This window comes from Aquarana catesbeiana, linkage group LG03 (genome assembly GCF_042186555.1).
Source record: "Aquarana catesbeiana isolate 2022-GZ linkage group LG03, ASM4218655v1, whole genome shotgun sequence".
In the NCBI taxonomy this organism is placed as follows: Eukaryota; Metazoa; Chordata; class Amphibia; order Anura; family Ranidae; genus Aquarana; species Aquarana catesbeiana.
The window spans coordinates 600,093,890-600,119,141 of NC_133326.1; the positions used below are offsets into that span (position 1 = coordinate 600,093,890).

A 25,252-nucleotide genomic window follows, 5' to 3' on the forward strand; every position below is an offset into this window, starting at 1 on the left:
ATTTATTAAACTCTTGTAGAATTCTCTTTGTTGCCGAGAGCAACTGGATTCTCTTATCAATTTCCCATAGTGCAGTGTTACTGGCAGCACAGAGACTTTATTAAAGAGGTGCAGCGACAGACACTGTTACCCTTAAGCTGGCCATAGATGGACCGGAATTTGGCCAGTTCAGCAAGGACCAGCTGAATTTCGATCCACATGTGGCAAATTTTTCTCTATCATCTTGATTCATTTCCACTATTGCAGGGTGTTCTCCACACATTTCTATGGGCCGAATATGCAATACTGCTTTCTAAAAATAAACAAATAACTGGCAACTGAATAAAGTACCAGAAAGAAGAATGGTTTGTATTGCCAACAGCAATCAACTTCCATTCCTTTTCTCACATGCACTGGCAGCATAAAAGCACAAAGTTGTCTGGAGAGTTCTTTTACAGTCTTGAATACCCAAGATCCACGTGTGCGTTGTCCGGGCTGGTGTGCCAAAGAGATACAAAAGAAATACTCACCATTCCCTGAAGATGTAGTCAAAGCCATGACACCATAATAGGAGAAGGCTCCAGACTCAAATTTCATATTCTCCTTGCCAGCCTCTACTTCAACTTTCCCCTGAACAAAAAGAAAGAACAGATGAAGCTGCATGGCTCCACATTACTAATCCATACAGAATTCAGCTGAAAATTTATAAAATCATATTCCTAAACCACATCCGATGTAGTGATCCTCATTTACTCAGCCTGGTATCCAACATACCTGCAAGATGAGGATAAAGTAGTCGGCTATCTTGTTGCGCTGGTACAGGAAGTGTTCTGGTGCCTTCTTGTCATCCTCATCAAAATGAAGATCCTGAACCACATCTGGGTATTTGAGGAGACGCAAGAGTGTCTTCTCTGAAACCAAACTAGATGCAAACAATGATACCTCTGCAATAAGAGATGGGGACTGGGGTCAGAAAAAAAAAAAAAATCACAACGCAGGAGTAAGCATAAGCCTACCACAGAGGAGGGAAGACAATCAATGAGTGTTCAGTATGTTTTCACCTGTGGATAAGAACCGGTGGGCAGCAAGCAGCAGCTGAGGGGAAATTTTAACTCTCAGTTCATGATCCGGGTCTTTGAAGACAGAGAAATCCTTTTTGTCCTGACGACGACCGACACGTTTCTTACTGCGATTGTCAGCTGTTGGGGAAGGGTGAATTAAATCAGATTAATAGTAGTAAAGACAATGACAAAAACTAATTCCATCCTCCACAAACATGACCTAGCATTCTGTACATCAGTGAGATCTATTAGAGGTACACTGAATGGGGTAAAAAAAAAACAAAGAGCTACAAATACAGAGCCTTTACCCGCTGATTACATTGGTTATTAAACGGCTTTCACTAGGGTTGCACCTATACCATATATTGGTGCAGATACTAAGCCCAAGTACAAATACTACTATACTTGAAACCAATACCTATGCAGTATGATTTGAGCCCATACAAAATGAATGGGATCAAATTGTACTGCAAAGAACCACATCATTCGAACGGGAATGCGGCGCGATTGTCATAGTGACTTCAGCCTGTGTTCACACAGTTGCAGTGTGGGAAAACCACATGCAATTTGGACAGGAATCTCACCACATTTCTATTCAAATCACATGCGATTCTTTGCAGTGCAGTTTGAGCCCATTCATTTTCGCAAAGGTATCGGTACTCAGTATCGGCATATACTTGTGGTGAAATTAAAAAAAAAAAAAAAACCAAAAAAAACCCTATTGGTGCAACCCTTGCCTTGGCATGCCACTTTCATCCACACAAGAAAAACCCTCCTTACTAATCACTGGGTAGTGACTGTAAAAATCACCACATTCATGGGTTAATATATTCTTAAAGCGATTGTAAAGGCTCTTTTTTTTTTTTTTTTTTTTTTTTAAACGTGTCCATTAACACAGACCGCAGGACTCGGCTAAACCCCCCCCCCCAAGTCACTGGATTTGATTGACAGTAGTGGGCTCCTGCTGCTATCAATCTATCCAATAAGGACCCAAAGATAGAGGCTGGAGCTGCTGTGCCTGTCCCCGTCGCTGAAACAATCGGGTTCAGGTAAGTAAAAGGGGGGCTCTGGGGGGCTGCTGCACTACAGAAGGTTTTTCACCTAAAGTGCATTAGTGCAAATAGATATTAGAACTGAGAGCAGCCATTGCTAAAATTCTGGTGCAGAGCTGCCAACCTCTTCCCACTCCACTACATAGTGAGTCAAGGACCTGGAAGAAGCATACTTGTTGGGAATTCAGACTTTATTGGCTGCATGCTTGTTCCAGGGTAGCGACATTTCAGTCCTCACAGGTTCACTTTAAATAGGTTTTGTATTGTCATTTACTAGTTAAATTAAAATGGACCAGCGCTAAAATAAATGTGCTGCAGTACTTAATTATAACTGTCTGTACTTAGTGTTCCCTTGGTCCCCCCTGCAAAACCTCAGAACTATCGGTTGATCCTGCCAGCGAAGTCCACCCAACACAGCTTCCTGTGCTAATGTGGCAATAGTCCTGCACCGCTGCCGAATTCTGAACGGAGTTCCCACTCATGTAGGCTGTGGGAAGAGAAGTGGGTATGGCTAGCAGCGTTGTCATTGCTGAATTACAAGCCTGTAGCTTGTCATTGATCACCTGGTAACACCTAGTCCTGCCCACCACTTTCTGGATTGCCTCAACTGTGGACACTCAACTATGAGCTGCAGTGTCTGGGCAAAAGGAGCTAAAATTGAGGATTTGGCTCAGTCAGGTAAAGGAACTGTTTTTTTTTATACTATGAGGCTTTGCATTACAAAATAACTGGAGCGTAACCCTGCACTGACTCCAAAATCGCAATACCTTTCACACAATGTGAGATTGTCTGAAGACATGAATCGCAGGGTTTGTGAAAGTCTGGCCAACCCAATACCAAAAATGACCTGCTCAATAATCACACCTAGTAAGGACACCTTGTGTAAGGAATCTTGACATTGTTACAAATCTCTCCTTTAACATGCAAACAAAATATAGCGAGAGAGTTTAGGCAGAACTACTATACAGCATAGCAATCCGATGAAAAACTGAAAGCTAGTCCGTCTCTGTACGAGAACACAATCTCCCATTTTCAAACAAAATTGGCTCTACAGAAGACTTGTGCCAGCAACAGAACATCTGTTCTCACTGTTAATCCTTCCTATTGCAGCTAAGCAATCTTCTGTTAGAGGACAGAGGAAATCCTAAGAGAAAAGCAGCCAAAAAAATAAATAAAATCACCTCCAGTATTTATCCTCTTAGGCCTTTTCTATTTTCAATGGAAACTCATTTTCCCTGGTTCATAAGCCATTCTTTGCAGTCTCTGAACTCTGAATTTCCATCTGTTTCACTAGCTTACTGCTGACGTCCAACAAGGAATCCATCACAATAGTACACCGGTGGCTCTAGTCGGTGGTCCTTCTTTAACTGGATAAAGTCCCATTTGTGAAAATATTGCAGGGGAACTTTAAGCAGCAAAGGCATCCCATATTCCAGTCTGTGTTGACTTACAAAAAGTATAGGGGGCTTAAACTGTGGCTGAACAGAATATTCAGTACTGTAATGCTACAAAAGACTGTCAGGGACAGTAAGACCTATTAAAAGAGAACAGGTGTGGTTGAAGACATGCTGTAGGAGACAGACTAGGAACATGTTATGCGAGACTGCAAGAGATCACTGCCATTACAGCCCATTTACAAAATCAATACTCCCAATATTGGCTGCCGGGTTCAAAGAGCAGCATGGCAAGCAACAAAGGGCTGCCGATTGGGCACCAGGACCATCTATTTTCCATAAAGGAAATCTTTACTGGGAGACATTAGGATGTGGCCGCTATTGATGATTTTCTATAACCGCTAAGACCCCTTTCACACTGCTAGCGTTTTTCAGGCACTACAGCACTAAAAATAGCAGCTCCATTCACTCCAGTGTGAAAACCCGAGGGCGTCACAAAAAGTCCTGCCAGCAGGTTCTTTGGAGCGGTGAATTCACCGCTGCTCCCCATTGAAAATCAATGGGGCAGCGCTGCGATAACGGCGGCGGTTTGCGGGCGGATTTAACCCCTTTTCGGCCGCTAGCAGGGGGTTAAAACCACCCCTCTAGCAGCCGAATAGCGCCGCTTTACCCCTGACACCCCCTGCGGCTCGGTGTGAAAGCCGTCGAAGAGCGGATTCTGATCTAATGCTGTAAAGTCACTGACCAAGAACAAGCATGCAACTTGTGAAGTCATAGTAAAGTCAGAACTGATCTGCACGCTTGTTCCAGGTAAGTGAATTAAAGAATTGATGTCTTTGGAATAATATCTGAGAAAATAACATTTTCCAAAGACATGACAGTGGCTGTACTTCTAACAGTACAAGGTAATGCATATCTAGAAATAAAAGTGTGAGAGAGTGATGAGAAAGGGAGGAGAGATATATTGGGGACGGAAAGTATTCAGACCCCCTTAAATTTTTTCCTGTTATATTGCAGCCATTTGCTAAAATCATTTAAGTTCATTTTTCTCCTCATTAATGTACACACAGCACCCCATATTGACAGAAAAACACAGAATTGTTGACATTTTTGCAGATTTATTAAAAAAGAAAAACTGAAATATCACATGGTCCTAAGTATTCAGACCCTTTGCTCAGTATTTAGTAGAAGCACCCTTTTGATCGAATACAGCCATGAGTCTTTTTGGGAAAGATGCAACAAGTTTTTCACACCTGGATTTGGGGATCCTCTGCCATTCCTCCTTGCAGATCCTCTCCAGTCCTGTCAGGTTGGATGGTAAACGATGGTGGACAGTCATTTTTAGGTCTCTCCAGAGATGCTCAATTGGGTTTAAGTCAGGGCTCTGGCTGGGCCATTCAAGAACAGTCACAGAGTTGTTGTGAAGCCACTCCGTTATTTTAGCTGTGTGCTTAGGGTCATTGTCTTGTTGGAAGGTAAACCTTCGGCCCAGTCTGAGGTCCTGAGCACTCTGGAGAAGGTTTTCGTCCAGGATATCCCTGTACTTGGCCGCACTCATCTTTCCCTCGATTGCAACCAGTCGTCTTGTCCCTGCAGCTGAAAAAACACCCCCACAGCATGATGCTGCCACCACCATGCTTCACTGTTGGGACTGTATTGGACAGGTGATGAGCAGTGCCCGGTTTTCTCCACACATACCGCTTAGAATTAAGGCCAAAAAGTTTTAGCTTGGTCTCATCAGACCAGAGAATCTTATTTCTCACCATCTTGGAGTCCTTCAGGTGTTTTTTTTAGCAAACTCCATGTGGGCTTTCATGTGTCTTGCACTGAGGAGAGGCTTCTGTCGGGCTACTCTGCCATAAAGCCTCGACTGGTGGAGGGCTGCAGTGATGGTTGACTTTCTACAACTTTCTCCCAACTGCATCTCTGGAGCTCAGCCACAGTGATCTTTGGGTTCTTCTTTACCTCTCTCACCAAGGCTCTTCATCCCTGATAGCTCAGTTTGGCCGGACGGCCAGCTCTAGGAAGGGTTCTGGTCGTCACAAAAGTCTTCCATCTAAAGGATTATGGAGGCCACTGTGCTCTTAGGAACCTTAAGTGCAGCAGAAATGTTTTTGTAACCTTGGCCAGATCTGTGCCTTGCCACAATTCTGTCTGAGCTCTTCAGGCAGTTCCTTTGACCTCATGATTCTCGTTTGCTCTGACATGCACTGTGAGCTGTAAGGTCTTATATAGACAGGTGTGTGGCTTTCCAAATCAAGTCCAATCAGTATAATCAAACACAGCTGGACTCAAATGTAGGTGTAGAACCATCTCAAGGATGATCAGAAGAAATGGACAGCACCTGAGTTAAATATAGGAGTGTCACAGCAAAGGGTCTGAATACTTAGGACCATGTGATATTTCAGTTTTTCTTTAATAAATCTGCAAAAATGTCAACAATTCTGTGTTTTTCTGTCAATATGGGGTGCTGTGTGTACATTAGAGGAAAAAAAAAATGAACTTAAAATGATTTTAGCAAATGGTTGCAATATAACAGTGAAAAATTTAAGGGGGTCTGAATACTTTCCGTCCCCACTGTATGTATGTACGTAAATACACACACACACACACACACACACACACACACACAGTAAAAAGCCTACACGCCCCTGTTAAAATGTCAGGTTTCTGTGTGGCAAAAAAAAAAAAAAATTAGACAAAGATACATTTCAGAACGTTCCAACTTTAGTGTGACCCATAAACTGTACAACTCAGTTGAAAAACAAACTGAAATCTGTTGGGAGGGGGAAGGTTGCATAAGTGTGCACATCCTCTTATAACTGGGGATGTAGCAGTGTTCAGACTTAAGCAATCACATTCAAACTCATGTTAAATAGGAGTCAGTACACACCTGCCATCATTTAAGTGCCTCGGATTAACCCCAAATAAAAAGTTCAGCTGTTCTGGTAGGTTTTTCCTGACATTTTTAGTTGCATTCCACAGCAAAAGCCATGGTCCACAGAGAGATCTCATCTGTTAGGCCCCATATACACTAGCGCGTTTTTTGATGCATTTTGCAGAAATGCACGGGAATTTTTTAACATGGGTTCCTATGGAACATGTTCACATCAATGCTTTTTTGTATCTCTGCGTTTTTGGAAAGGGTCGGGGACTTTTTTTCATGCAAAAAGCAGCGTTTTGCATGTAATGGTTTTCAATGGACAAGCATCAAAAACGCAAGTGCACCGTTTTTGCAGCGTTTTTGGTGCGTTTTTGCCGTTTTTTGTTTTTTTTTTGTAATTTTTTTTTAAGACTGTAAAAAAAAAATGAAAAAAAAAAAAAAAAAAAAAAAAAAAAAAAAAAAAACGCAAATCGCGGCAAAAACGCGGCAAAAACGCCGCTAAAACGCGGCAAAAACGCGGCAAGCATGAAAAAAAAACCTCCAAAAACGCTCAAAAGCAACATGCATAGGTGTGAATCGAGCCTTAAAAAGGTATCAGTCAGGAAAAGTGTACAAAAGAATTTCCAAGGAATTCGATATACCATGGTACACAATGAAGACAGTCATCATCAAGTAGAGAAAATATGGCACAATAGTGACATTACCAAGAACTGGACGTCCCTCCAAAATTGATGAAAAGACAAGAAGAAAACTGGTCAGGGAGGCCGCCAAGAGGTCTACAGCAACATTAAAGGAGCTGCAGGAATATCTGGCAAGTACTGGCTGTGTGGTACATGTGACAACAATCTCCAGTATTCTTCATATGTCTGGGCTATGGGGTAGAGTGCCAAGACAGGAGCCTTTTCTTTACAAAAAAAGATCCAAGCCTGGCTAAATTTTGCAAAAACACATCTAAAGTCTTCCAAAAGCATGTGGTAAAATGTGTCAGGCCTGGTTCACACCTATGCATTTTTTAGTGCGTTTTCAGTTTTGCAGAAACACACTACAGCCCATTTAACATGGTTTCCTATGGGTCATGTTCACATCTGTGCATTTTATGGAAAGGGCCGGGGACTTTTTTTCTGGTTTTTGGTTCTATAGACTACAATGGATCAAAAATGTGTATTGAAAAATGCAAAATGCACCTGGAATATGCAAACTGCAACCTGCATTAGGTGTGAACCAGGCCTTCTGATGAAACCAAGGTTGAACTTTTTGGCCATAATTCCAAAAGATATGTTTGGCGCAAAGACACTGCACATGACCAAAAGAACACCATACCCACTGTGAAGCATGGTGGTGGCAGCATCATGCTTTGGGGGTGTTTTTCTTTAGCTGGAACAGGGGCCTTAGTCAAGGTACAGAGAATTATGAACAGTTCCAAATACCAGTCAATATTAGCACAAAACCTTCAGGCTTCTGCTAGAAAGCTGAACATGAAGAGGAACTTCATCTTTCAGCATGACAACGACCCAAAGTATACATCCAAATCAACAAAGGAATGGCTTCACCAGAAGATTACAGTATTGGAATGGCCCAGCCAGAGCTCAGACCTGAATCCGATTGAAAATCTGTGAGGTGATCTGCAGAGGGTTGTGCACAGGAGATGCGCCCCCGACCCCCCCAACCTGACATTTTTGGAGTGTTTTTGCAAAGAAGAGTGGACAAATATTGCCAAGTCAAGATATGCCATGCTGATAGACTCACACCCAAAAAGACTGAGTGCTGTAATAAAATCAAAAGGTGCTACAAAGTTTTAGTGTAAGGGTGTGCACACATATGCAACCATATTTTATTTTTTTAGTTTTACTTCCCTCCACCTAAAAGATTTCAATTTGTTCAACTGAGTTGTACAGTTTCACATTAAAAAGGGGAAAAAGTTCTGAAATAATTTATCTTTGTACATCACAGAAACCTGACATTTTAACAGGGGTGTGTAGACTTTTTTATATCATATATAGATATCAGGTTGCCAGTAGTTTTTTCGTTAAAAGAAATTCTTGGATATTTAAACTTATCTAAACACAAAAGAAAAAAACAGCTACATTCACAGTAGAAATACATGCATTACAACGTAAAAAAAATTATATTATAATATATATATATATATACATACATACATACATACATACATACATACATACATACATACACATACATACACGGTAACTTTTATATGCATCTTTATCTGATTTATAATTTTCAAAAGAAATTTAATCCAGACATTAAAGTTGGGTCTGGGATGTCCCCTGCTGCTAAAGCACTACAGAAGGATCCATACATAGCCTGCCCATTGGGAAGTAAAAACAGCAGGATAGAATAATTAATAAGGTCATCCCTGTTGATTTCTCCTGCCAGCATGCTGACTTTCAACACCTGGCCCTTTCTCCCAGTCCTGCAAAAGGTTGACAAATTCAATTAATTAAACTACTTGCGTTTAAAAAGAAAGGACATAATTTTGTTTAACCACTTGCCTACCGAGCACTTTCACCCCCTTCCTGCCCAGGCCAATTTTCAGCTTTCAGTGCTACAGCACTTTGAACGACAATTGCATAGTCATGCAACACTGTACCCAAATGACTTAGATAGAGCTTTCTTTTGGTGGTATTTATCCACCACCGGGTTTTTTTTATTTTAAAATTTTGCTAAACAAAGTAAAACGAAAAAGAGACCGAAAATTTTGAAGAAAAAAAAAAAAAAAAAATTTTTCTCAAATAAGTACACTTCAATACAGGGCATTTTCACCCCCTTTCTGCCCAGACCAATTTTCAGCTTTTAGCGCTGTTACACTTTGAATGACAATTGCGCTGTTGTGCAAAACTGTACCCACAAAATGGAGCTTTCTTTTGGTGGCATTTGATCACCTCTGCGTTTTTTATTTTTGCGCTATAAAACAAAAAGGAAGAAGCAGAGCGACAATTTTTTTTTTTTCAAAACACACACACAGCACACTCTATAAGCGTATACTGATTGGTTTGCGCAAAAGTTATAGCGTCTACAAAATCGGGGATACATTTTTGGCAAAAAAATAAAATTTATGGCATTTTGATTGTTTTTTTAACTAGTAATGGCGGCGATCTGCGATTTTTATCGTGACTGCGATATTGCAGCGGACACTTTGCACACTATTTTGAGACCACATTTATACAGTGATCAGTGCTATAAAAAAAATGCATTGATTACTGTGTAAATGTGACTGGCAGGGAGGGGTTAACACTAGGGGGTGATCGAGGAGTTAATTATGTTTTCTAGGGAGTGATTCTAACTGTAGGGGGCAGGGACTCACAAGGGGAGACCGATCGATGTTCCTCTGTACTGGGAACACCACACCATTGGTCTTCTCTCCTCTGACAGGACGTGGATCTGTGCGTTTACACACAGATCCACGGTCCTGCTGTGTTTACGGGCAATCGCGGGTGCCTGGCAGACATCACGGCCGCGCGCATCGGGTGCCTAGTGACACGGCGGCACACGTGCCCCCCTAGAGGCTCAGAAGTAAAAAAGACGTCATATGAGGGCAGCCCAAAGGGACAAAGGGTTCCCGCCACCGTCATATGACTATGCATGGTAGGGCAGTGGTTAAGCACTGATAGGGGTGCAACGAGGATAGTGCCCCGATTATCAGTGTAAATGTGTGCTGTTACAGGAGAGCCAATTATCAGCTTTCCTATCTTCACACAACGGCAGCGCTGAGGAAAGGAAATGCCGAAAGCTGGCATTTGTTTACATGGGATTAGCTGTGATTGGTCACAGCTGATCACATGTTAAAGGGCCACTATGATTGGCCCTCTGAATACATAATTGCATTGCCTGCTATACCACCATGTAGTTTGACTTTTAGGCTAGGTTCACACCTATGTTTTGCAGAAATGCACTACAGTCCATTTAACGCAGTGGTTCTCAACTCCTCACCAACAGGCCAGGTTTTATGTATTACCTTGGGGAGATGCAGAATAGAATACTGCAATCACTGAGCAGCAAATAATATCACTTGTGATGTATTTCACTTATCTTACAAACCTGGCCTGTTAGTGGGCCCTGAGGACAGGAGTTGCAAACAACGGCTTTATCACGACTATGGGTCACGTTCACATCTGTGCATTTTCAACTGGTGCATTGATTTGGAAAGCTTCAGAGACTTTTTGCCCGCAGCAGGTTGTGTTTTTGATGCCATAGACTTCAATAGAAACACATCAAACACACAGTGCTTGCAGTTTTGATGCGTTTCTGCTGGTTTCTCCCACACGACAGACACCCACCAAGCACACAAAGAGCATCAAAAATCCATTAAAAGCCTCAAAATGTGTGTTAAAATAAATAAAGCATAAAACAGTGAAACAAATCAAATGCAACCTGCATAGGTGTGAGCCTAGCCTTAAACCCAACCCAGCTATAAAAACTGAAACCCTTTAATCAAAGTTACATATCATAAAACAGATCAAAAGTGAACTATTTCTTGCTTGCCAGGAGCGCAGCTAAAGACATGACAAGGTGGACAAGATTGCTTGGCTTGCTACCAAAAATATTGTAGGAATGTATCACCACCCTACAGATAGGGGCATCCTTGTTTAAATATTTATGCAGACACAATAGACACACACACACACACACACACACACACACACACACACACACACTAGGGCCTGCTTTGACATGCTTTCATTCACTTCAAATACGAGTCAATGGGCTTAAAAAACCCGCTTGCAGCAGGTCAAATGCAAGGTGTTCAATTGCAGGTCAAATGCAACAAAAGCTAAAAATCTAATATGGTGATGCATTGGTTCTCTTTTTTAAGGCTGGGTTCAAGCCTCCGACGGATTTGGCTCACAGCAGGGGTCCAGTGTGTCCCTGTTCTCCAATTCAGGGCCAAATTTTTGCCTGAATTCAGCCCTGAAACGGAGCCAAAGTCGCACATGCAAGCCACTCCATAGCCACAATGGAGATATGTGAACCAGTTCCATAGAGAGCTGGTCAAAATCTCCTGCGAATTGGATGCGAGGGGAAACCCGCATCCAGATCGCATAGGTGTGAACCCAGCCTTAGAGCTGGTTCCCATCTCAAAAACGCCAGTTCAGATGAGTTTGATGCGTTTCTGCATTAAGGTTTACATACAATTGTGTTTGTAATACTTACCAGTGCACTTTTTGATGCATTTCTGTGTGTTTTGTCCCTACTTTAGGACAAGGCAAATCACATTTTCAAAGGGATTCAGCACAGTGCAACTTTGAAGGTTCATGCACTACACTCCAGTGCGATTTTAGCCCTATAGACTTCTAGGTTATCTCAGAAGTAGCATCAGATTTAGATAGGAAGCTATGCGACTTCTATACAACTTTGAAGTATGAGTTTTTTTTCCTTTAACCCTCACCTCTCCTCCATCATACTTTCTGCCTAAAACTTTCCTCCCAAGTGTAGCAAAAATGGGACTGTCCTACGTGCAACAAACGCCCCAAAGTAGCTTATGTGTATATGTTTTTATTTTCAGACAAAGGCAAAAGGGGCGTTGGTTCAAATTCCAACCACGACACTACCTGCCTGGAGTTTGCATGTTCTCCCTGTGCCTGCGTGGGTTTCCTCTGGGTACTCTGGTTTCCTACCATACTCCAAAGGACATGCTGGTAGGGTAATTGCCTCCTGAATAAATTAGTCCTAGTATGTATGAATGCAAGTTAGGGACCTTAGATTGTAAGCTCCTTGAGGGCAGGGACAAATGTGAATGTACATGTAAAGCGCTGCGTAAATTGATAGTGCTGTATAAGTACCTGAATTAAATAAATCCATACATTGCTAAACCATCTACATATTTTCTAAAGACATCAAAAAACGCAAGAACTTCTGACTGGCCATTTAGCCTCAATCTATCTCCACAATATACCCCTGCTTAACAAATTACACCACAAAGCTTCCAATTCACCTCAACTATTGCAACCCCTTCCATAGTGGCCTACCTTTACATAGGCTATCCCCCCTTCAGTCCATCATGAATGCTGTTGCTAGACTCCTCCACCTTACCAACTGCTCAGCATCCGCTACCCCTTTCTGCCAATTGCTCCACTGGCTTCCACTCACCCAAATGAATACAACTAAAAATACTAACAACCATCAAAGCTATCCACAACTCGGCTCCCCGCTACATCACCAACCTAGTCTCAAAATACCAAACTGAGCCATTATCTGCACTCCTCCAAAGAACTTCTGCTTTCTAGCTCCCTTGTCCTGGAGGAGAGCATGGGAGGAGAGTGACTTCTCCAAAGCCTCACATTCTCTGAACTCCTTACCCCAACCTGTCAGACTATATCCTACTTTATTCACCTTGAGGCTAGGTTACATAGTTGGTAAGGTTGAATAAAGACAATAGTCCATCCATTTCAACCTGTGTAGGAGCAATTGTGTCAGTGTCTATAATCATTTCCCATATTCCTGTATGTTGTGTTCTTTAAGCACATCCAAGACTCCCTGCAGCCACCACCAAGTGTTCCACATCCTTATTTCCCTGACAGTGAAAAAACCCCTGTGCAGTTTAAGATTAAACCGCTTCTCCTCCAATCTCATAGTGCGTCCCCGTGTCCTCTTACACTCCTTGAAACTAAATAGTTTTTTTTTCCACCAACACTGGTATCGCCATTGAGGCATTTGTAAATCGCCATCATATCTCCTCTCAAACATAATTTCTCCAGCGAGAATAGATTTAGGGTTTGCAGTTGTTCCTCATAATCAAGGTCCTCCAGTCCCCTTATTAGTTTTGTTGCCCTTCTTTGGAGTCTCTCCAGTTCCAGCACATCCCTTCTGAGGACTGGTGACCAGAACTGGACAGAAAACTCCAGATGTGGTCTAATCAGAGTTTTATAAAGTGGCAGGATTATCGGTCTATCTCTGGAGTATATCATTTTTTATGCATGCCAATATTCTAGCGGCTTTGGTAGCTGCAGCTTGACATTGCATGCTATTGCTCAATCTGTCATCTACTAGGTCCCCCAGATCTTTCTCCATCCTCGATTCCCCCAGCAGTTCTCCAAATGAGTAGTTTGCATCTATGTTTTTTGCCCCAAGTGCATTACTTTACATTTTTCCACATTAAACCTTATTTGCCATGTATTTGCCCACTCCATTATTTTGTTCAGGTCTTTCTGTAAAATTTCTATATCTTGATGTGAAGTTCTTGCCCTGTTTATTTTTGCGTCGTCCACAAAAACTGAGATTGAGCCATTTATCCCATCCTCTAGATCATTTATGAATAAATTAAAATGAATTGGTCCCAAGACAGAACCTTGGGGTACCCCACTTACTACTCCAGACCAGTCAGAGCATAAGTTATTTATCACCACCCTTTGGACACGCCCCTAACCAGCTTTTTTTTTTTACCCAAGAACAAACCTTTACGGTCCACCTCTGCGGACCTCAGCTTGTAGATTACGCTCTTATGATGGACTGTACCGAATGACTTTGCAAAATCCAGGTACACTAAATCCACAGGCGTTCCCCTGTCTAGATGGCAGGTCACTTCCTCGTAGAACGTTAACAGATAGGTCGTTCTTGCCAGACCATTTGTAAACCCATGCCGATAACTACTTATATTTTTTCCCCTCAGTACATTTCTGGATATAGTCCCTTATCCCCTCCAATAATTTATAAACGATTGACGTTAGGCTGACTGGCCTGTAGTTTCCAGGGATTTGCCTCTGTCCTTTTTTGAATATTGGTACCACCCTGGCTTTTCTCCAATCAGCTAGTACAAATCCTGTCAGTATGCTGTCCACAAAGATCAGGAACAATGGTCTGGCTATAACCTGACAGTTCTCCGAGGACTCTCGGGTGCAAGCCATGTGGTCCTGGTGATTTATTTGTATTACGTTTATCTAGTCTTTCCTCAACTCCAGCTTTTGTTAGCCACGAGGGTATGCCCTGTCATGTGTCACGAACAGTACTGTCGCGGTCGATATGCCCCTCCTTTTTCAACATAAAAACTGATGCGAAGAAGCCATTTAGTACAGTTGCCTTCTCTGGCATCTGTAATCATGCTCGTCTTTTATGTGGGCAATGTGCTCCGATTTTGCCTTTTTACTGTTAAAAAAAATTGCATTCCTTGTAGTGTTGGAATGCTGTCAGTTACCCATTCCCTTTATATTGTTTAAACGCCATTTTTTTTTCTCTTTAATGAGGCTTTACATTACGGTTTAGCCACCCAGGTTTCACCTTTGCTCTTCTATATTTATTGCCCATTGGAATGCACTATGTTATACCTTTGTTTAATATGCTCCTAAAGCATTCCCATTTTTCTTCCATGTTCAATGCATCTAGGATTTGGTCCCAATTGAGGCCATGTAGTAATGACCACAGTTCAGAAAAATTGTCTCGTTTGAAATTTAGTGTCCTCGTGCCTCCTGATTTACATTAAATGTGATCATCCTATGATTGCTAGATCCCAAGTTGTCCCGTATCTCCACATCTGAGAGCAGACTAGGAACATATGAAACTAATAAATCTAGCAGGCATTCTTCCTAGTTGGGGAATCCACCAATTGGGACATGACGTTGTCCTGCAAGACATTAATGAAATTACAGGCCTTTAATGAGCAAGCTGTCCCCTCTGCCCAGTCGATATCGATTATTGAAGACCCCCATTATGATGACGTTTCCCTGCCATTTCTAACTGTGATAGTAGGTCCCACTCCTCCTTCAGGTTGGGTGGCCTACAACATACCCCCACTATTAAAATTTCCCACTTCTTCTCTTTGAAGTTCTACCCATACTGATTCCACCCCCCCCCCCCCCCCAACCCGTTCACAATGTCAATCCTCTCTACCACCCTTGCATCATTTTTTACATATAGACACATCCCTCCCCCCCTCTACCGTCTGATACAAGGAATATCCCTGGATATTCGACAGCCCACACGATTGGTTGGCAAACAAAGTTTGTTATTCCCATAAAGTCCAAGTCCTCATGTAATGGCAGCTCCAGTTCATTCCATTTTGTTAGCTAGGCTCCTAGCATTTGTGTATACTCCTATCAGCGTTGTATGGGTACATATTAACTTCCCCTTAGTTTTCTTCAGGCTTTGTTTTCGATTTGTCCTTGCATTCACCCCAGGATTAGAAGTTACAGCTGTATTATCACAACTGGCTCCAGTATTACCCTATGTCCTTTGCTCACTTCCGCTTATCGCTTCTTCTGCCATATCCCCCCCCCCCCCCCTCCCATTAAGGTGCAGCCCACTCTTACTAAAGAGCTGGTAACCGACTGAGAAATCAGCCCAGTTCTCCAGGAACCCGAACACCTCTTTCCTACACCAATTCCTCAGCCACTTGTTTGGTTCACTAAGCTCCTGCTGCCTCTCTGGTGTGGCTCACAGCACAGGTAGTATTTCAGAGAAAATTACCTTAGAGGTCCTTTTCCTCAATCTATTCCAAGTCCCTAAAATCATTTTTTTAGGACTCTCCACCTACCTAGCACTTTGTCATTGGTGCCTACGTGTACCATGACCGCTGGGTCCTCCCCAGCCCCACCAAGTAATCTGTCCACCCGATCCGCATTCACACTTATGCAGTGATTTCAATGAGCTTTGCAGTGCGATTAGAAGGATAACAGACAGTGAAACTTTATCCGCATTCCTCTGCAATTTCAATGCAGCTGCAATCTCTTTGTAAAGTGGACTTCAGAAATACAGCAGAGTCCTAGTAAATGGCATTGCATTACATTTGAACACCTTTGTGTTTTCCCTGCAGTTTCCATTCAACTCTTTGGGATTCAAATTTGCACCGCACAAAACATGTACATGATATAGATAGATAGATAGATAGATATACACACACACACACACACACACACATCCTGCATACAAAACACATTTCATTTGACATGATTCAGTCCATTCTGAAAATGCATCAATGTGAACCAGGGCTTAGGCAATCCCTGAAAACTCATCTCTTCAGGGAAGCCTATCCTTACTCTACACCCCAACTGAGCTATTATTGTCTCCATCAGCTCACCCCCACAATTACTCACTTTTGAATCACTTGACCCTCCCTTTTAGAATGTAGGCACTAATGAGCAGAGCCCTTTGCTTCCTCTTGTAACTGTATTCTGACTTAATTTTGTAAAGTGCCATGCAAACTGTTAATCAGAAGACCACCTTTTTACCCAATGGTCATGGCCACTATTCTTTGCATGACAGATCTCAGCTACACCAATGTTTGGTATGGGTTTCCCTCGTTATCCGCAAATGGTAAAATGTCAAATTTCCGATCTTGCTCACTTAAGGGCTTTATGCTCAGATTTGAATTCCACTTTACAAATTATTTGCCTGCTCTACATTAGCAGGAAACCTTTTGTAAAGCCTTAACACAGACTCATGACTAATGTAAAATGAATTCGGCCCCAAGCTGTAGTTTATTTCCAAAAGGAATTAGTGACTTCCATGTGATCCAAACGTTTCGTCACACCAGCTCCAGCACTGGTATAGGTTTATAGGGGAGGTTGTGGAAAACACGTAGGACCAAGAAATATCTACATTAAACACAAAGTCTAACCAGACAAGAAAAGTAACAGCCAAAATGTGCATGGTTAATTTTGACATAAAATTTCAATTTAGTTACAGTCTTTTGACTAAAACACCATTTTAGTCATCGGAGTTGATTTTTAATTGTATTTTAGTCACGAGAACAGTGATTATTGCTAGCAGCTATAGCCACTGGCAATCGCATGTAAAGATTTGACATGCTGGTGGTACACAAGCCAATCGATGGAACGCCTTGAGTACAATCAGCCTGCCCATAGATGGTTCGAATCTCAGCCGGTCCGTCCCAGCTGAACTGGCCGTGATTCAAACCGCCTATGGCTGGCCTAAACTGAAAAGCTCCTCTAAAATATGTGAACTTGAGATGCAGTAAAAAAAATAACCTGTTCTTTGCTAGTGTCAAATGTAACAATTGTTTATATAAAAACATTTGCTTTTCTTACGAGAGTTGAAGATTGCTATTACAGACACAAGGTAAGCTTTAAGCGACAATAAGGAACTTACTATAAAGATCTGACTCGTCCAGAATCTCAGATTTAATAATTTCTTCAATGACATCTTCAAGTGTTACCAGTCCCAACACCTCGTAGAACGGATCTCCTTCTCCTTCACTGTTTACCTTCTGTACAATGGCCAAGTGAGACTTTCCTAGGAAAAAATGCAAACCAGTTTGACACAGGGCTACAGGGACTTAGGTAACATCACAGAATATCTTGCATTATAGGTTAATAAAAAGCTGGAGTGGAGAAAACGTGGCCACAAAATCATAGGTCAAGTTGTCATACATCTAGTGCAGGTAAGAAAACACAAGCAGCCACTTGATTGGTTGCCATCATAAGCAAGATCCATATTGCTGCATAGCTCCAGTTTTATAAATGAGACTTATTGTGTTCTATGCCACCCAGACAGCACACAAACCACACACTTCCTTGTGGATTTGTGGCTTGTCCGGGTCACTATAGCCATCCTACGTGAAAATTACCACAATCCAATCACTGTAATTCGTTATTGTGGGAAAAAAAATGATAACAGAACAATTGTGCAAGACTCTCCGATGACAAGAATACAATGTGTGCAGTGTGTATGTAGGATATAAAATGTTCTTAGTGCCAGGCAGGTATTTACACAATGATTTTTAATTACACACTTGGAGATCTCCCATATATCCCTCTTCATTAAATAGTTCAGGCAGAAATGACTTTTGGACCAAGACAATGTAGACGAGGAGGAGAAGAGGAGTGTCTACTGATGCCAGCTCCACTCTGTACACAAGGTCAGATGCCCACATCAGACTAAACACTTGTGCCTCATGAAAAGAAAGCCAACTGTCAGAGATTCAACCAAGTGGTGTCTTGCCATAAGCGATAGAAGATTGCTGCAAACCTAGCTTTTGAATTAAAAACATCTTTATTATCATCATCCAATAACAGTCATATTAAGAATAGACTATTCTTTTCCAAAAACTGCATGTATCCTCTACAAAATGGTCTATGCAGTCAAGGAGCCTCAGGACGCAACAATAAACTAAGCCACTTTTAAAAATCTACATTAACCTCTTCGCGCCGACCGCCTATATATGGAGCCGCTCGGCGTTAAGGCCCACCCACCGAGAGGCCACATATGTGTGTACTGCTGGCGTGACGTGGTTAAAGGTTTGGGTGTAAACAGAAAAAAACAAAAAAAAAAAACAAAGTTATACTTGCCTGCTCTGTGTAATGGTTTTGCACAGAGCAGCCCCAATATCTTTCTCAGGTCCCCTGCCGGCACTCCTGGCTCCTCCCCTTTAACCGATGCCCCCAAAAGAAAGCCGCTTGCTATGAAGGCACTGGTGCGTGCTTACTCCCGAGCCCCGGCTGTACTTTAATGTATTGCCATACCTGTAGGCCAACGTAGCCTCCCCACTATTCTGCCTGTCGCCTGCAGTTGAAACGGTGGAGAGTAGAAGTCGACCGATATGGGTTTTTCTCTGGCCGATGCCGATATTTAGAAATCGCGGTGGCCGATGGCCGATATGTGATGCCGATTTTTTTGGGCCGATATATTAGGCCGATTTTTTTTTTTTTTTTTTTCTCTTTTTCCCCCTTCATCTCATAAAATCTAACAGTTAGACCCCTTTCACACTGGGGCGTTTTTTTAGGCGCTTTTGGGCTAAAAATAGCGCCTGTAAAGTGCCTGTAAAACGGCTTCCCTACAGTCTCAGTGTGATATCCCGAGTGCTTTCACACTGAGGCGATGCGCTGGCAGGATGTCTTTGGAGTGGCGTATACCGCTCCTCCACCACTCCTGCCCATTGAAATGAATGCGCACCGCTGCCGAAGCGGCTGCAAAGCGTTTCGGCAGCAGCACTTCAGGGGCGCATTTAACCCCTTCCTCGGCCACTAGCTGGGTTATAAGCGCCCCGCTAGCAGCCGAATAGCGCCGCTAAAATGACGGTAAAGCGCCACTAAAACTAACAGCGTTTTACCGTCAACGCCTGCCCGCTCCAGTGTGAAAGCAACCTTAAGCAATACAGAACATTTTTCACATTTATTGAACAAAACAAACCTCCAATCAGTTCACTTGTATGTATAATTTAGATTAAAAAAAAAAAAAAAAACTATATCTTAAATATTAAATACACAAAAACAGGTAACCAAAACTTTGACGAAAAAAAATGGGCTAACTTTACTGCTTATTTTTTTTTTTTTTTTAATTAGTGTATTTTATTTTAAAAAATTGCGTTTGAAAGACCGCTGCGCAAATACCGTGTGACATAAAATATTGCAACAACCGCTATTTTATTCCCTAGGGTCTCTGCTAAAAAAAATATATATATAATGTTTGGGGGTTCCAATTGATTTTCTAGCAGAAAATACAGAATTTTTACTTGTAAGCAACAAATGTCAAAAAAGATTTAGTCTTTAAATGGTTAAACTGAGAACTTCTACAGTTCAGTCTATTGATAAAAGAACCTGAAGAGATACAAATGTATCTTCTTATCAGACTTGGCAGGATGCCCAGAGGAGGAGAGAAGAAACCTTCAGACAACTTGCAATTGACTTCTATTACAGAAGTCATTTGCAAGTCCCGCTGAAGTTATAATCGGCTTTTTTTATATCAGCACAATCGGCCGATGCCGATTAAGTAAAAAAAGCCAAATATCGGCCGATATATCGGTCGACCTCTAGTGGAGAGATACAAACTCAGCTTTTGAGCTGTAGAATTCCACTACACAAGGCTCCCAGAGAACTCTGGAAGTTAAACAAGGTATGTGATGGCAGCTGCTACGGCAACTTAGCTCACTTTATTCGGTTTTCTTTAAAATGGTAAGCAGTCTTTGGCGTATGAGCAAATAGAGAAGATCATTTTGGGCCATTTCTTTAGGAGCAACATTCATTTAAATGAATACTTTTGGCCAATAGATATCTCCCACTAAAGAAAAACAAACAGAAAACTCAATGTTAATTTCTGCAGAGCTTCTACATCTGCAAGATGTCACCAATAGAAGTCTATAGCTCACTACAGCTAACCTACAGGTGCCAGTGGACGCAGCAGGACTCGAGAGCATTCCCGCATGAGGGCCCCCATTAAAAACGGCTCTGTCGGGGCACTCCAGAAGAGGAAGAGACACTGAGGAACCCCCAAAAAAGAGGATCGGGGCCGCTCTGTGCAAAACCCATGCACAAAGCAGGCAAGTATGACTTTTTTTTTTTTTTTTTTTTTTTTTTTTAACAATAGACACAAAGCTTTACAAACACTTTAAAGCAGAGTTCCACCCATTTAAAAGTCAGCAGCTACAAAAAGCATAGCTGCTGACCTTTAATAATCAGACACTCACCTGTCCCACAGTCCAGTGATGTGGGCACACGAAGCCCTGCTCCTCTTCCCCTCCTCTCCGCAGCGCAGGGATTCTAACTGTGGGCGCCTGAATGTGGCTTCACAGCCATGCGCACACTGCACATGTGCAAGCTGTGCTGCGCTCTGAATGGCCAGGCAATCTTCTGGGATCTGTGAAGTGTCCCAGAAGATTGCAGGGAGGGGAGAGAGTTAGCACCGCAGCGCTAGGGGAGGAAGTGGAAGCCTCTAAAAACAGGGAACCTGCTTCTCCCCCCCCCAACCCCAAAAAAAAAAAATTTATATGCCACATGTGGCATGTCAGGGGGTCACCAACACTTAAAGTGGAAGTTCCATTTTTGGGTGGAACGCCGCTTTAAAAGAGTCCCATTACAAAAGCTGGTTTGTTACATTAGGCTAAGAATCTATTGATACAGATGAAAAGGACCCTAACATAATCGGTATCTGAAAAATAAATAAAGAAAAGAAAAGGAAAAAAAAAAAAAACACACTAAATTATTACATAAATATATAAAACTCACAAATAAGAATTGGGCAGGCAATTGAAGACACTCACCTTTCTTAAACTCCTCAAGGACAGCATCCAATTTGGTGTCACTAAACACAAAGTGAACAGGGTGACTGTAGAAACGAGTAATGGTGTTCAAAGTAGTGCAGTCATCTGGGTCTACAAAGGCCAAATCTTTCACATACAGAATGTCCACAATATTGGACCGTTCATTTTCAAATACAGGTATACGGGTGTAACCGCTCTCCATAATACTGGACATGGTGTTAAAGTCTAACACAGCATCACTGGGGAGCATAAAGCAGTCCTCCACTTTGGTCATCACATCCTCCACCGTCTTTGTGCGCAGCTCCAGAGCTCCCTGAATAATGTTCATCTCCTCACGGACCAGACCGCTATATGGCTCTGTAACCTGCAACACGAAAACACACATTCATTACACTGCAAATGTAGAGAATAATGCAAATCACACAGCCTACAATGAGTAGAAGCTGCTTTTCATTACAGCATAGAGCGATTATCAATTATGTTATATTACACACACAGTGCCTTACAAAAGTATTCACCCCCTTTGCTTTTTACCCATTTTGTTATATTACAGCCTTTAGTTAACTTTTTTTGTAATCCAAATTACATGTGATGGATCAGAACACAATAGTCTAAAGTTGTTGAAGTAAAATTAGAAAAATATACATAAAACGATTTAAAAAAAAAAAAAAAAAATTATAATTGGCATGTGTGTATGTATTCACCCCCTTTGTTTTGAAGCCCATAAAAAGCTCTGGTGCAACCAATTACCTTCAGAAGTCACATAATTAGTGAAATGATGTCCACCTGTGTGCAATCCAAGTGTCACATGATCTGTCATTACATACACACACACACACACACACACACACACACACACACACACACACACACACACCTTTTTGAAAGGCCCCAAAGGCTTCAACACCTAAGCAAGAGGCACCACTAACCAAACACTGCCATGAAGACCAAGGAACTCTCCAAACAAGAAAGACACTGTTGTTGAGAAGTACAAGTCAGGGTTAGGTAATAGAAAAAAAAAAAAAAAAATTACATTTTTTTTTTCCATTGAACGTGGTGTTTTTATTGAAAAAGCAAAAATAGTTGTACATACAGGTCATATTCATCAATAATACAGGAGAGTACTATTCAGGTTACATTGGAGAATAGCCTCAGCGATAAACATACAGGCAAATATAAGAAAATATACACGTAAAAGAGTTACCAAACATGTATCAGTTATTGGTGTGCCACATCACATCTATAAGACATGGTTAGTACTTCCACAATTTAATACTTCAGTGGGAGTTTTTATTGTAAGATAAATTATTCTGCGGGTGTGTTACAGGTAGAGGCGTTTGAGCCAAGCATCCCATACTTTGCCATATTTGGTTGGGCATCCCCTGTGGGCATAAATTTCCTTTTTATAAGGAAGGACCTTGTTAATGTTGGATATCCATTCTTGACGTGTGGGAGGAGCAGCTTGTAACCATTTTCTGGCTATTAGTATGCGAGCTATGAAAAGCACTTCTTGGAGGAATATCTTGTGGTATTTATCCGAGTCTGGGTCTGGGAATATACCTAATAGGCACTGTTTGGGGCATAGTGTGAGTGGGGATCCCATTTCATCGTGGATAAATCTAACTATCTGAGACCAGTAGTCTTGTATCACTGGGCATTGCCACAGAAGATGAAAAAAAGTACTGGATGGGCTGTCACAGTGGGGGCAGTTAGGGTTTTGAGTTGGTTTGTATTTGGCTATACGATGGGGTGTCAAATACGACCTGTGCAGAATGCACAGGTGTGTGAGGCGGTCCGACAGCTAGGTAGAGACCTTTCTACAAGTCTCCAGGGCGTCCTCCCATTCGTCATCCCCCAGCTCCCCCACGTCCCCCGACCAGACGTCTTTTAAATTTATATGCAATGGAGACTGCAGTGGGTCTTAGCAGCAAGTTGTAGAATTCTGAAATAAGCTTGCGGTGTTCGGTGCCCAATACAATATGCAAGACATCTGCGCGTTCCACTTCAGGAGGAGTCCCACCAAACTGGGCATGGAGGGCGTGACGGAGCTGGAGATAAGGAAAGAACATATTGTTTGGGAGGTCAAAGTTTGTTTTGGAGGTGCTGGAATGATTGTAAGACATTGTCATGGTAGACATCTGACAAGAATCCAATGCCGTACTGAAGCCATAATTCGGGGTTCGGTACCTTGTGGAGTTCTCCCAGTTCAGGATTATCCCATAGTGGTGTGTGGGAGTGTGTAGGCGGCAATTTGAGTTTGTGTTTTACTACTTCCCACACCCTGCAGTAATGGTATAGCATTCCTTTCTTGTTATCTATTTTGTTAGGGCCTAAAAAAAGAATTTGAAAGGGGTGTGAGGTTCGGCGTCCCCGTGGAGCACAGATCAGGAATAAACAACGCTTTTTGTCATGTTTATCTAGGTGGAAGAACTGGGACATCTGCGCCGCCAGGTAATAGAGGTTGAAGTCCGGTAGAGCCGCACCCCCCAATTCTGTCGGGTTTTTCAACGTTTGCCAGGATAATTTGTGGCGGCCCGATCCCCATATAAATGAGTTGAGAATAGCCTCAATGGATTTAAATATTCGCAGGGGTAAGTAGATCGGGGCGTGCCACAGTACGTATAAAAATTTGGGAAGAAGGACCATTTTAATTAGGTTAACTCGACTCATCACCCCTAGGGGTAATTTGGCCCATATCTGTGTTTTGCGTTTTAGTACTGCTATTAGGGGTTCTAAGTTGAGGCGGACGTAATCTTCTGGTGATCGGGTTATCACTATCCCCAGGTAAGTCATCTCGCTGACCCTAAGAAGTGGGGAGTTGGACTGTTCTCTGGTAGGTACACTGACATCTATGGGGAGGATCTGGGATTTATCCCAGTTAATTTTCAGTCCTGAGTAATTGCCGAAGGTTTGAATTATTTCTAGGGCCAGTTGTAAAGACGTGCCTGAGTCTGCAAGGTATAGTAGCATGTCATCAGCGTATAAACTAATCTTTTCCAGCAAGGTACCGCGAGTGAGTCCTATAACACCTGGGTGGGCTCTAAGGGATGCAGCGAGAGGCTCCACCGCTAGGGCATACAGAAGGGGAGAAAGTGGGCACCCCTGCCGAGTGCCCCTCGAGAGAGGGAACGATTCCGAGATCTTTCCGTTGACCAAGATCCTGGCGCATGGGCTCTGATATAATAATCGGATCCATTTAATAAAGCGGGGTCCGAACCCAAATTTTGTGAGGCACTCCCACAAATACGTCCACTCAGAGTCGAACGCCTTTGCGGCGTCCAAGGACACCACCACCCTGGAGCCCATGGTGTCGTGTTCAGCTTGGACATTCATGTAGAGCCTACGCAAATTATATGCCGTGTTTTTAGCTGGCATGAAACCGGTCTGGTCCGGATGAATTAGTGAAAGGATCACTGTATTTAAGCGGAGCGCCAGGATCTTGGCCAAGATTTTTACATCTAGTTGGAGGGATATCGGGCGATAAGACTCTGGGAGCTCTGGATTTTTCCCTGGCTTGGGTATCAGCACTATATTGGCTTCGCACATAGACGGGGGAAGGGTTTCAGATTTAAATATATTGGAAAATAATTCACATAGTTTTGGGGTCAATGCCTCACTATACGTTTTGTAGAATTCCAAGGGCAGCCCGTCAGACCCGGGAGCCTTTGAGGTATTGAGCGATGAAATAGCCTTGATGATCTCGCTTTCGGTAATGGGGGCCTCTAGTTGATCTATTTGGAGTTGTGTGAGGTGGGGGAGTTCTATGTTGGCTAGCAAGGTCACTATTGCCTCTACAGAGGCATCTGCACTGGATGAGTATAGGGATGCGTAAAAGTCGCGAAACTCCCTGGCTACGTCATCGGGATCAGTCAACATCCCACCGGTCGCAGCCCGAAGTGCCACCACCGTGGGAGGTCTGTGGTCCAAATGTGCTAAAT

The 25,252-nt window shown here is 42.5% G+C and overlaps 1 protein-coding gene across 1 annotated transcript in view; it reads right to left on the reverse strand.

The window, feature by feature from the left end:
* Positions 1–25,252, reverse strand: part of CNNM4 (cyclin and CBS domain divalent metal cation transport mediator 4) — an 80,176-nt gene that overhangs the window by 36,002 nt on the left and 18,922 nt on the right. Inside the window, exons 2-6 of the mRNA XM_073622077.1 lie at positions 21,315–21,678; positions 17,429–17,572; positions 1,041–1,178; positions 754–923; positions 510–609 (exon numbers count right to left, since the gene is read on the reverse strand). Coding sequence (XP_073478178.1) covers positions 510–609; positions 754–923; positions 1,041–1,178; positions 17,429–17,572; positions 21,315–21,678 — 916 coding nt within the window. The remainder of the gene's footprint in view (positions 1–509; positions 610–753; positions 924–1,040; positions 1,179–17,428; positions 17,573–21,314; positions 21,679–25,252) is intronic.